The sequence below is a fragment of the Python bivittatus genome, unplaced genomic scaffold (assembly GCF_059951505.1).
Source record: "Python bivittatus isolate LINGU-HERP-01145 unplaced genomic scaffold, Pbiv_v1 ctg000020_np1212, whole genome shotgun sequence".
Taxonomy (NCBI): Eukaryota; Metazoa; Chordata; class Lepidosauria; order Squamata; family Pythonidae; genus Python; species Python bivittatus.
The window spans coordinates 60,074,114-60,088,524 of record NW_028277030.1 but is presented as its reverse complement, the minus strand read 5'-3'; the positions used below and the strand labels follow the sequence as shown (position 1 = coordinate 60,088,524).

The 14,411-nt window shown below is 36.2% G+C and overlaps 1 protein-coding gene across 1 annotated transcript in view; it reads right to left on the bottom strand.

Moving 5' to 3' along the window:
- Window positions 1-238: 238 nt before the first annotated feature.
- The window catches only part of SLC16A10 (solute carrier family 16 member 10), a 46,085-nt gene continuing 31,912 nt past the window's right edge, over window positions 239-14,411 (bottom strand). The window contains exons 4-6 of the mRNA XM_007426587.4: window positions 11,941-12,084; window positions 7,525-7,753; window positions 239-5,504 (exon numbers count right to left, since the gene is read on the bottom strand). Of these exons, the coding sequence (XP_007426649.1) occupies window positions 5,269-5,504; window positions 7,525-7,753; window positions 11,941-12,084 (609 nt within the window). The 3' untranslated portion in view covers window positions 239-5,268. The remainder of the gene's footprint in view (window positions 5,505-7,524; window positions 7,754-11,940; window positions 12,085-14,411) is intronic.

Genomic DNA, 14,411 nt, shown 5'->3' with positions numbered 1-14,411 from the left:
TCCAGAAGCTATTCCATGGGTATCTTTTATTGGTAAATATAGAGATACGCTTCGCCTATCCAGTGCTTTGAACCTCCTCTAAAGAAGCCATTTAAATTCATTTGCTACATTTCTGTGCCTCAGAAGATTCCTGGAGGTAAAGAACTAGAAAGAAAAAGATGCGATTTGATCATATTTATTTAGTTAATTTATATGGCAGCCCAATTCACAAATTGTGATTCTGGGTGGCTTACATAGAATTAAAAAAAAAAAAAACCAACCAGATAAAACAACAGAAAATACAAGTCAATGGAGGCCAAACCACAATCATAATCTCAGCCATTAAAAGTGTATCCAGTACCTTGGCCCAGTGCCCAGGAGTACAGCCAGATTTCTCAATGCAATTGGTGTACAAGATGGCTCCTCAAGCAGGAGCCAAGAGTGCAAGAAGACCCTCAAATGAAAGGGGCCCAGATCTGGAGGTTCCCAAATCCCATAGCAACTTGGTCTTGCTAAGATTTTGCTGAGTGGCATGCACTTGCTGAGTGTGTGTCTAAACGTATATCTTTCATTTAATGGGAAGCAGGCAACAGTATGTTGGCATGCAAGGTAGTCTCTTAGACCTTAGAGACCTTAGCTTGCATCAAATAGCATGTACCGTATTTTCCCATCTATAAGACAATACTTTTTTCTAAAACTCTTACACTAAAAATTGAAGGGCGTCTTATGCAAGGAAGTAAGCCGAGGAGAGAACCACGCGGTTGCGAAACTGCCCATACTTTGTCTCTGCAAACAGGCTTCCTCCAATCACGAGTGAAACTGCCCATACTGTCTCTGCAAACAGGCTTCATCCAATCACGAGCCGTATGTAACTGATGTCAGCTGATGCTGAACAAACCAATTGGAGGAAGTCTGTTTGCAGAGACAAGCTATCGGCAGTTTCACTCGTGATTGAATGTAATCAGTTATGCAAAAGAGCATGGAAATAGAGCTGCAGAGAGACAGTTTGGACCACTGAGTGTATCATGTAAATATTACCTAATTACTAAATAAAGATGTGTTCTGCTTTATCTTTAAAATATTGATTTCTTAATTTTGGGTTGGAAAAGTGGGGGGGCGTCTTATTAATGGAAAAATACGGTATATACTTGGTGAAAAACGGCTTTGGTTACATTTGTGGCAAACTCTCAAAATGGGCCAGACTGGTATTCTCTTTATTCTTAGCCGAAATGTTGCATTTGGCATGAATACAATTGGTAGGGTATTGTACATCTTGCCTATATTACTAAACAGCATTCTGTGAAAATCTAGATTTACCAAAGCCATGTAGGGTGGTAGAGGTCAGTAACTATGGGCTCACCTAGTGACAACAAATGTTAGATTGTGACTTGGAATGTAAGAGGAATAAATGATAAAGAGCATGGATTAACTAATTATATAAGGAACAAAAATAGGTATGTTATGTGTCTGTGAGGCTAAGGGCTTATCTGCACTGCCCAGTTACCCTGTTACCAGGCGCTTCTGGTGTCCTTCAGTACTAATCCCAGCAGTCCACTGGCTACTTCACAAAGGCAAGAGTGGCCCTCTCAGCTGAATCAATGGTTACTATCTGTGTCTTCCAGAACTACCTTTACCAGGAATGCTGTAATAGTACAATGGTTATAATACTATTAACAAATAAAAAGTTGCTGGTTTGGAACCTGGTAGAAACTTTTTTTTATTACTATTTTTATTTCCCTGAGTCACTTATATTTCCCTGTGATTTTTTTTTTAAATGTGGCATAGCTGCAACATTTTGTCATTTTTCCAGTCACTTGGGGTAGAAGGATTTAAACCCCAGGTCTAAAGGGGCGCTTTCTACTTCATGACTGGAAAAATGGTGTTATTACAGCATTCATGCTAAAAGTAGCTCTAAAAGATACTAGAGACCAACAGAGTAGTAAGATAACATTTATTTTAAATCTGGTTGTTGGGCCTGTATGGGGATTTTGATGCTTTAACTTTGTATTTATAAATTCTACCTATCCTATCCTATCCATCCATCTCTCTCTATGTCTATCATCATATATGTCCAGTAAGACCCGCCCACAAAAAGGAAAGGGATTGGAAAGGAAAAGTGGGAGATAGCACAGCAGCAAGAAAATTGTCCAGTGGGAGGATGTGATAGTCTGTTATAACTGAATACCAGCAGATTGCCAAAGTGTCTCATTCTGGACAGGATTTTCTTAAACCAGACTAGAATCAAGCCAGCATGAGCACAAGGCCAGAACAGCTTAAGGATGTAGCTATGCCCTAAGAGAAAGGGATGTTAACATATCTGAATGAAGATGGTCTAATATTCTGGAGTTAATGAATGCATGCAGGGAAGGTTTAATTACCAATTAAAAAGCTAAAATCTATGTCAGAAAGCATGAATTCCTGTCAGCTAGGATGTTATAGACACTTACGAAAGTAAGATTCTATAGGTTGACAATAGCTGTTATGTTAAACTCTAGTGAATGGTGATAATGCCAGAGATGGGTTTTAGGAAAATTGTGCAATGTTCTGAATGAATATGATGCAAGAGAAAAATTATTTTGTTAGGTAGCATCAATGGATGGGTGTGAACAAGGTGAGAACACAAAAAAGTGAACAAGCCATTCAGAGACCCAAGAACAAATGAGAATGGTTGACTGGTGAGTGTCTGCTTAGAAAAATTTGTTGCAAATATGTAGTTTAAATATAAGAAATTTATATTATTTATATACATTTATAATTTATTCATATGTACACATAGCAACAGAATAAATATGCATTTAAAAGAACGGTTGATTTGTTTATGATGAAAGAGTAAGAGAATTAGTGAAGAATATAGGGATGAAGAGGGGTTCTGTATATAAAACAACCACCATTTCTTGGATAGTGTGAAGAATGGATTTGGGGGGAAAAGAGAACCAAACAGGGAAAAACCTAAAACAAAATATGACTGAAACTAGAATGACCACAGGAAGAGAATTAGTCCTCCATGAAAAATTATGAATGGAAAGAGTTGGTCAGGAGAAAGGATCTGGAAACTGGAACAGAATGGAAAGACTGATGCTGAAGGACCAGGTTAGGGACAGATGGTCATAGAGAAAATGTATCTGTGTGGCTGGTAAGAGTAAACACTGACTTGATGGCATATAAGTTATCAATCACTGAGTGCCACAGACGTATGTGACATAATGCTAATAGGCAGTAAAAAATAATACTTGATAGAATTATAAAGTGAAAAAGAAAATATATAGTTGCAAAAAATGCAGTCAAAGAGAGCAAGGAGCATTAAAGAATAAATGAAGCAGAGGAAAAGCAAGCCTATTCTGATGGAACTAAAAAGATTATTTTAGAAGTGGGTGAAAATGGCCAAACACAGAGCCTCAGACAGAGTGAAACAATTTGAAGTGAAGCTTTGGTAGGAAACTAAATCAGATTTAGTTACATTTTGTTTTGTTATCTCAAGGCTTCAGTTCTGGGAGCTCACTGTTTCTTATTCTGCACACTGCATAATGTTGCTTACCCCAGTGAGAAAAAGTGTGATAAGTATGTACATAGCAGGTAATTTATGGTAAGCTTTGATCCTTCAACTGGAGGCCTAAACAGCTATCGAGATGAACTGGGTGCTGCAAAATGTGTCTATTGGAAAAAAAGGATAGACTACAACAAGGACTGGAAAGGCACCACAGCGGGAGGAGTCTATCATATTCAGCCAAATGCAGCTTAAATTTCAAAACCTGAGAGGTAACCCATATGGGTATTGCCATGTCATTCTCAGTATCTCTCCAGAACATAGGAACTGAGGAGGACAGAATTCAAATCTGGCCTCCATCCACAGGACTGTTGTTTTCAGTAACTGTGCTATGCACAGGAAGGACCAGAGAATTGCATGGAAGTACTGAAACCCAAATAATGAGTGCTATCTTAAATATGTCCTCTGATTTGAAAATAAAACTAATATAGAAAACAATTTACATGTAAAGTTACTGAACTTTGAATCACACAATAAAAACATACAAATATAACTGAAAAAAATCACATCAATGTACCTATCATATGTAATTTTAAAATGACTTCAAACTATTAACAAATAATTGCTTGAACTGTAATTCCTAGGCACTAAATGACATGACATTCATGTGTTTCAGCACATACTTTACCATATACACATGAATAAATCAGCCATTTAATTGAATTAGTCAGTATGAGATAGCCTTAACATTACTATAGTACTATCTATATGGAGACATACGAAACAATACAGAATAGATCTAGTAAAGATTTAAGCAACAGAAGATTTACAGAAAACTAACAAGCGTCAGTATTGCATTATAATATTCTGTTTTATCCTGCACATTTTTTAAAAATCTTTCAATCGTGTCCGATTCTCGGAGACTGCCTGGACAAGACCCTGCAGTTTTCCTGGCAAGGTTTTTCAGAAGTGGTTTGCCCTTGCCTCCTCCTTCCTAGGGCTGAGAGTGACTGGCCCAAGGTCTCCCAGCTGGCTTTGTGCTTAGGTGAGACTAGAACTCCCAGTCTCCTGGTTTCTAGCCTGGTGCCTTAATCACCACACCAAACTGGCTCTCATCCTGCACATACCAATATTGTAAAAATAAATGCTGCAGTTGTACGTCATGTTAGGTATTGATATGCATTTGGATTTAGCTGGACCTCATACTCCCTTTAGAAACAGTATGCCATGGGCTGAATCAAACAAGGCCAAATCTCCACCCAGAAACAAACCACACAAAAGAGGCACTGTAAATGATTCAACTCGCTAGCGTGCTGTAGAGAGGCAGATGCCATTTTGCAAAAACCTACCAGAATCCTCCAGAATCCTAAAAACTCTGATTCCACATCCCCAGAACTTTTAAAGATTAGCAGGAGTTGTTTAAAACCTTTAGATGCTACTAAAAATTCCAGCTGAATCACTCCACTGGACAGATTATAAAAGTGAAAGGATTCTGAGAAGATCAACCAGTAAGAGAGGACAGATCTTGACTTCCAGATGCGCAGCCATGTATCTCCCTATCTACACATTCACTAGCATATATTCTGTTATAACAACATGTCATACAAAAGTGGAAACATATTTTGTAAACGCAACCAAAAACAGCCGAAAAGCCTACTTGATAAATTTGCTTTCACCTCTACTATTTCCATGCTGCTCACCTTAGCTTTGCCTTTGAAGGACAATCATGGCGCACTCAGTTTATACACAGAAAGCTACCTAGTTTTATAAAAATAAATTCAATCTGGTAGAAAAAAATAGCAATATTAAATAACAGATTTTGATTCTTTGCTAGATTTTTCAAATGAGTCCGACGCAGGGGGGCTTTTGATTTCCAGCATTTTCTCTGTGGTTTCTCCATACACAGGTGTAGCTTGTTCTTTGTGCTTCTTCTTTGCATGCACCCATGGGATAGCACATAATATAGCTCCTCCAATAATAGGCGGAACTCCTGCTAGATAGAATGCCACATTGTAAGAGCCTAGGTGATCCCGTAACTTTCCTGGAAAAAGAAAAGAAATAATTCTAAATCAACACTCAAACAAGCTAGATAACTAGATTTTTCAGCAGGTTTATAAAATTTGGAAGTACTCCTGAGTTCATTATACCTACAATAATCATCCAACCTAAGTCTTAAATAATAGAACCTTGAAGGTTAATAAAGCATTTCCTTTCTTCAAAAGAAGTCTCACTAAGGGGAAAAACTGATATGGAGTCAGATACAACTTGTGCTCAGTGAATTGATGCTGGAAGAAGGAGGCAGAGCAGTGATTTTCTCCAATCCTCTTCCCCTTGTAGTGTCCAAGTAAACCCTTTTATACTGCACCAAAGGAGGAATAAGAATAAATAAGGAGAAGTTCTGCTTTCCTCCAGCAAGAAGCTTGGCTGGATCCCAGTTCCCCCTAGAATCCTACAACCTTGGAGTTGGACTAGACCATTTAGGGAAAGAAGAGATATTTCCATTCAAAGTGGGGAAAGTCAAGATCCAAAGGTGTAAAACTATCAGGATGAGGTGAACATTCATATTCTCTTAGGGGTGGAATGGTGAGAGAGAAACATTCCAGAGTATATATTTGGAGTTCAGAGACTCGACAAATGTTTGCATTAATTCTGTTATTTTAGAGTTTAGTTTTCAAAGCCCATTGAGAGCCCAAAATGGTTTCCTAAGAATCGTGCCATTCTCAGCACTCAATCTGGCATGCCTCCCCCCCCAATGTGTCTCAGGAGCTGCAGAAACACCTATCTTTAATACTATTTCATACTGGCAAATATTGAAACCATGTGACATCAGTTAAATATCCTATTTTATTAACTTTCAGGCATGATATACGGAATTACAAAATGTATAAATTGAAAGAGATCTTATAAGTCAGCCCACTGCTCAGTATAGAAATCCACTAAACCATCTCTGATAGGCTCCCATCCAGCAAGACAATTTCTCTGCTTAACAGCTCTTGCCATTAAGAAATTCCTCGTAAAAAAGAGTAGCTATTGATTTAGAATGCCATTAGTAACCAGGATTCACATTTTAGAAACTATTTTCTCTCTCTAAATGATAATAGATGTATTAGATGAAGTATTAAAAAAACTAACATGCAATTTTAACAGGATATTCTATGCTTTTAAAATTCATTGTGCCCACCTCAGAGATTCTAAAACTGAAAAAGCTATAAAGTAAAATAACTTTGATTCAGTATAGGCAGTCCTCATTTAACAACGGTAATTGGGACTGGAATTTCTGTCACTAAGCAATGCGGCCATAAAGCATGACATGACTGCACCGCTTAGCAATGGCAGTTCTGGCAGTCCCCAGTTGCCATTGATAAGCAAATCACTATGGGTTGTTAAGTGAGGATCTCATGTGACCACGACTTACGACTTCCTAATGGCTTTCCCATTGACTTTGCTCGTGGGAAGCTGACTGGGAAGATGCAAATTGTGGTCACGTGATGGTGATCACATGACTGTGGGAGCACTGTGACAGCCGGAACTTTGAGGACCGGTTATAAGTACCACTCATTCAGCACCATCTTACGTTCAGTCATTGAATGAGTAGTCATTAACTGAGGACCACCTGTATATGCAAACTATAAAAAGAGTTGAATTTCAAATAGAAAAGACTTATATCTATCTGAGAAACAGAACAACACCATTGTGTGCCTGATAGTGTAAGAGTTCACATTATACCAGAATATAGTGAATTACTATGAAGTCTATTCATAATAGATTTTTCATACCCCCAAACCCTGAATAATTTCAGGCTCTGTACAACATATAATATAATGCCAGACAAGCATAAACAACAACAACAACAACAACAACTACTACTACTACTACTATTATTATTATTATTATTATTATTATTATTATTATTATTATTTTAAATGTATTATGGCCACATACTCCAAAAGGCTCTGAATAGCTTACAACATATTAAAATATACCGTTAACAGTTAAAAACATAACAGCAGCATTATTACTTGGTATGCTTTCTACACAATTAATTAAAAATTTCTGCCTACCTGCAATGGGTGGACCAGCTGTCATTGGTATAGACATCAAGCCCAGGAGGAATCCAATTGCTTCAGAAACACGGTGTGCGCCAACTAACTCAAAAGCAATAGGTGCCATGATGCTAATGAAGCACCCATCAAAAAGGCCCATGATAAGGCAGACAGCAATAAGACCTCCAAAGGAATTGCATAATGGGATCATCATAGACATCAGGCCAATTGCGAAAAAGGATATCACCTATACAAGAGGAAAGGAAAAGGTGAAAAACAGGGAAGGTATTCCTGTTATTATATCCATTACAAATGATGATTTTTCCCCCAAAATTAATAAGCAAGCTTTTATCCCATGCTTGTAGCACTACCTAGGCCAAGCTTGCACATTCTAAAATAAATAAATAATAACAGCTAAGCAGGATCTGACCTGGCTAGTACTTCAATGGGAGAGTATTAGGAAATCCCAAAGTTGTACAGTAGACTAGGAAGTAAGAAAAATATCCAGAAAGAAAGTAATAGCAAACTACTTTTATACTGTTACCAAGAAAACTAAATGGATGTGTCCGTATAGTCACCAGAAGTCTATTTGACTTAAGAGAGTGTTATCTTTTTATCTAATTGTGTCCCTCTGCTTCCATCCATGGATTAAGATATCTGTGAACAAAGTAGATGATTTTCACATTCTTTTTTCACACACTTTTTTCCTCTGCAAACCCCTCCAACAACTATCAAAGTCTTCAGGGTGTCTTTGGAAGATTGTATGTGGGTTGCCAGAGAAAGAAATCAATTAACATTTACTTTCTCTCCATGGAAGCCAGTGTTGGAGGAAAGGGCTTCCCATGAAGTGAGGGACATAATTAAAGACATCCTTCTGTTAATTGTTTATTGGAAAGTATCCAAATTATTTTGTTATATGCAGCACTACTATTACACAGACATGGCATAATTCTATGTTTTTAACATATACATGGAATGACTGTGAGAATTCATCCAGATGTCTGGCCTGCAACGTCATCCAAATGCAGGTGACCTACAACACTTTCTTTTGTTTCCACTAGGTCTGCTGGGTGAGAACTATGGAAAGTAAAGTTCTGCCCAGTTGGAAGGTTATCAGGGCAGACTGTTCTCATCTCAAGGAAATGGTGGAAATGCCAAAGCATTATCTACAGGAAGCTTTGTAATAGATGAGGCCCTAAAATTGGAAAATCTATCAATTTTGATAAGGGTGTGTAATTTCCTTTGAATAAATTACATTCCCTCTAAAACGGCAAGGATGCAGTTTGGAAATGCTCTTAGACTCAGCAGTTTTATCAGAGGTACAAATGGCAATGTACACTTGGCCAGGAAAACTTTTTCCATTCTCAGCTGTTTTTTGGTAACTGGACTCTCCCTAGAAAAAACAGACTTTGCTTTGGTGATTTATGCTGACTTATGCTCTTGTTCCCTCTTAGACTGGATTACTGCAATATGTTCTATGTGATGCTGCCTGAAAAGACATTTTAGAGTGTTTAGGTACAGAATGCAAAAGGTTGCTTGTGGGAGCTTGGCAAATGGAACATGTTACACTTATTTTGTAGAAACTGCATTGGCTGATTTAAAGGCCTAATTTAAATCCAGGCCTAATTTAAAATATTGCTTTTAGCCTTCACAGGCCTAAATAAACAATATGAAGATCTGCCTAATCCATTCAGGCATGCTTCTCTGTTCAGATCAAACTCAGACTCAGACCATCATTAAGACATGCTGTGTTGAGTCAAAGTACTAGCAACAACCCTACATTTGTGGCTTGATTATTAGTTCTAAAACAACATGGAGAGGGCTTCTTAAAATTTCAAACCATTATTACTTACAAGGTCTTAATTCTTTAAATATTTTAAGAATGTTCATTTTCTCTTGTTTTATAAAAAGATTCTATTCCTTTATTTGTTCATATACTATCTTATGAGTGTGTTAAATCCTGAAAAGCACTTTATTAATCTTAGAAGTAATGCTATCATAATGATAAGGATAACATACCAGTAAATTTCACTTTCCTGGGGAGTAGACATAAAAATAAAATCTCCACTTCCCTTAAATCAGTCTCAATTCCTGTTAACTGTATGGACACATTCAGAAATGGTTTGCCCTTACCTTATCCTGGGTTCTTTACCAATATCCGAGTCTAGCTTATAATTGGAAATTTCCTGGCAGTTTCCATTTAAATCTAAGCAAGTATGACCTCGTTTAGTTTTTCAAGATTAGTCATGGTTAGCTAAATGCTGCCACCTGGTGCATGGGAAGTAATTTCTGCTGAACTCATCCAAACCTAACATTCTGCACAATGTGTCAGCCCAAGTCCAATATTCTGTCCATTGTCCCATATTGTTTCTTGTAAGCTTCATACCTTTTGGATGAAGTAAGCATGCCTATATCTGATTTTATTTTTAAAAAACACTTTATATAACATTACATATAAAATGTGTGTTGTGCTAAGATTAAGATATTGGGTTTCAAGATTTCTGTTAGGCAGAATCAGTCACTGCTGATCTAATCTTCTTCTACCAAGACAATGTTATATAGCATTGAAACTTGAAATTAAAATTCAGTTAACTTCTCTTTCTGTTAGGGAAACTCCAGTGAACCAACCATCTGTGTCTTCCTAATTATAGATATGAGTAAATGTTTACTCAACCTTGATAAATGAAATAAAAAGGATCTACCTAAATGCCCTTTCTTGCAAGTGATTTTGCTGGGACATAAATATAAAAGTAAGTCTTTACATTTCTATTAAATGTTTTATGGGAAACAGACTTCAGGAGAAACCATTGCTGCATTTCATTGCTCCATCACAGTTTTTTTGCAAAGGCAGACCTCAGCGTGACCAGAACTATAATGAATCTTAGCTGATCCTGGACTGCAGAAGTCCAAACCACATGTTTGACATTTCCCCACTTCCTGTGTCCACATTAACATGGAGGGCATTCATTGATTTCTCAGCATTGGTTTTAAACCAAACCAGTGTAGTCTGTAGACCTGACTGTATTATGTAAATAGCTACATGATAGATTTAAAGGTCTCTCTGCAGTCTGAAATCTCCAAGAGTCTTTCCCCTCTCTTTTGTTCTCTTGCTCTTTCCAGAAGTGGGATAGTGAAGATGCTAACATAGACTGAATGAAAGCTTAGACAGAGACAAATATTTTCAGTAATTTTCTAGAATATGCAGGAAAGGTACTTTCCTTTGTTCTGTGGAGAGTATAAGTACATTTCTCATTGTTCTGGCAACCCTGAATGCCTTCCATGCAAAGCAGCTAATTGGGAAACTTCTATCCCATTTATTTCTTATCCCAGTTTGGTAAGCAGGATGGTTGAGAGGGTTCTTGCCATAAATATAAATCTATTTGGACTCATGCCAAGAACAGATCTAATCCAGAACGTGATAAGAAAGAAAGGGCAGAAATCTGATGTCACAAATGTTCGGAGTCTGCCCTTCCCTTGAATAAGAACTTATCATTTGCAATTCATTAACTAATCTTAAATATCACAGTACATGTGAAACTATAGAAGACAATTATACTTATGGAATATATTTACTATTTGAGATACACTACACTACACTACACTACACTACAGTACACTACACTACACTACATATTTGTATAGTTATTTCAATGTTCATTCTGAACAACTTTCTTTAAGAAGTGCTGCTATTGCAGTTAAGTTACTTTTAAAAAACCAATACTTTGTCTCTAGAAAAGAGAACATTTTGTCAAGGTTTGTGCCATCTGAATTAATTGGGGTATGTTGACTGGTGTCTGCAGCATCACTGATGCCAAGTGCCAAGTGTTTACCTGACACTGCTATTTTGTAACATTTTAAGAAATTCCTTATAAAGATAAGCAGGGAGCAGCTATATAAAGAAACACAAGTAATCACTTGGTCCTTAAAATAGAAAACTTGCATACAAAGAAATATTCCTATTCCAAACTTTAGGTCTCACTGTCACTTAAAGAAAAAAAATTCTTTTACTCCTCTAGTACAGTAATTGAATACATCAAGATTGATGTTGGATTGAAAATATGCGGCATTTGACAACACCTCCTGCCAATTTTCAAGATTCAGTACTGCAAATCTGTAGATTTAAATAATTAAATCATGCTGTTGGTATGACATGCTATTTTCAGAAGCACTGCTTCATGGGTACTATGCATGAGAACTATGCATGCACAAGAGTATCTCAGATCTACTGGACTGAGACCTCCATGCCATTAAATTCTTATCACCATTTCAGTAGTCTTTAGATGCCAGAGATAACTCTGCAAAAGTTATGTACTTCTCAGAATATGATGGACAGCAAATATAGAAAAAAATCCACCAAAGGGTCATATTATTAGCCTGAAGCTTCTAAAAATATATTATTAATAATCATGTCAAGTTGTGGTACAATAGCAGTACCTGTAGATAAACCTTTTTTGCGCCAGGAATGTAATCTGCAATTTTGCCAAAGACCAGCCGACCAATTCCTGAAGTAACGCCAAGGCAAAGCAGAAGTGTCACATCTGGAATATTTTCATCAATACGTTCTTCCACATGTTTTAGCTATTTGCAAGTAGGAAAAACAGGATTTTAATATAACAAATCCTGTATTGCACATAATCACACACAAATACAATTCTTTAGTTTAAAATCAGCCATATTTTAACTTTTTACTACATTCGTACACCTTGTTTAAATAATCATATCTCAGCTTTATACATTTGAGTCTTTTGTTTGTAAATCTTCTTCCTTTGTTCCTCCATTTGTGATGAACCCAATGCAATACAGAAACAGTTTCAAATTATGGCTTAGCATTGTACCAAAGCTGCAGTCATAATATCCTGGTTTATACAAAATAGGGAGTTATGACAAATTAGAGACTTCTTGATTTAATAATAGCCCACACAAAGGGACAAATAAATGGGCAGCACTCATTGATAAAGTGCTTATTTATAACTCAGCTTATTAAACCAAGATAAGATCATCAGAATGTAGTTAAGGTACTCTCATTTATAAAAATCACAGAACCAAGTCATAACAGATACACACTCATACTTAGTGTAGTTCATAAAAAGGGGTCTTGAAGAAAGTACGCATTGGTTTGCTGACCTAAATAAATGCTTAGAAAAATGTTTCCATCTACTCAGCTGAATATTACATTTATGCAAATGTAAGTAAGCCTTACTGAATTCCTTTTCCCTATTGTAATTACAAAGTTGGTTGGCTCCATATTATAATTACCAGAGTTGGTAACCTAGGAAAATATAAGAACTGGAAAATCAACTGATTTCTTGAAAGGGTTAAAAACAAATCTTGTAACTACACTTTGCAACCTTTATAATCAAAAGCTCAAGTAATGAGAAAAGCAGCTGTGGATTGCTACCATGTTTGCAGAATGTCTTCCATGAACCAGCATCTAAGCAATGATAATTCGGACAGCATCATTTGTAAGCTGGAAAAATGCAAGTAATTCAGTGAAGATTCCACTCTGTATTATTCTACCTACTAATAGTGCTAATCATCCTTTTACTGGGCAAAGGTGTGAAAGGAAAGCTGAATGCAGGGTTCTTATATAGCACCCACTAATTCATGAGAGCCAAATTGTTTTTCTTCAATAAAAGCAGGAATATTTTCAAAAAAGTAAACAAGGACAAGATTAAAACACTATGCTTAGATACAAATACTTTATAAAAGAAAAGTATTTAAACATTAAATTTAGAGTATCTAAAATAAAGGATCAAGAAGATGTGAAATTATTCTTATATATAGTATGTGTTTAAGAATTACTTAAATTGAAGGGAACAAGATTAAAAATAGGAGAAAATAATACTGCATGTATCATAATATCTTATTGGACACTTCAGGCAAGAAAGAAGGTATTAAAAAAAACAAAATAACCAGAATTCCCATTCATCTCACAAACCCACTTAACTGAAACTTTTAATAGATTAATCAATGAGCCCCACTGATAAAAATTAATTTTTAAACATTCTTTTTTTATATACTGCTATTCTGGAAAAAAAAAACCTTCACTATAAAAGCTCAAACTTTTGAATTATATCAGCTTTATAAAATACAGTAATGTGGTTGAAAAGTAAAACTGTTAATATGTAAACATGCAAAGAACAACTCTTTGTATAGATAGGATTTATACTTTTTTATAACCAACAGAAATTCATTTAAATCCCTTCTTACTACAAGAGAAATTAAACAAAATACTGTAATGTTCTTAATATTTAAACTGACTTGAGGAGAAAACTATTAGCACCAAAGAATAGTATTTTCCTTCTCTTTTTTTCTTTCATAAGTGAACCATCTGGTGCAAGTCACAGGACACCTAGGCCTTTCCCACTGCTTAGCTGAAGAGCTCTTTACCCATCCTTAATTCTGCAAAAAAATGAATTGGCATGAAATTGGCTGCCCCACTGCTGATATTTCTCCTGCCTCGGTTATCTCTTTTTCAAGTCAGCTATCTGAGTTTATTAACAAAATAAATTCTAAAGAGCTATTTAGAACTGGTTGGATTAGTAAGATCACTCTACTCCAAAAATGCATTTTTAAATGTCAAAAGAAAGCGGCACAAAAGACCTGTGTTGGGAGGAAAGTCAGTCAGTCAGTCAGTCAGTCAGTCAGTCAGTCAGTCAGTCAGTCAGTCAGTCTGTCTGTCTGTCTGTCTACAGTATCTATTCATCTATTTATCTGGTGTACCAAAAGTAGGCTCCATAGACAGTCAAGCCCCATAGACAATTGATTATATAAGTTATATTAAATGTTCAAATTAGTTACCATTTTCTTCTAAACCCTTCCTTACTTGTCTGACTCATGACCTTTAAAGATTCCTAAGTCCAGTAGCATTTTCTCTGGGAAAAAAAAATTGATAAAACATATTG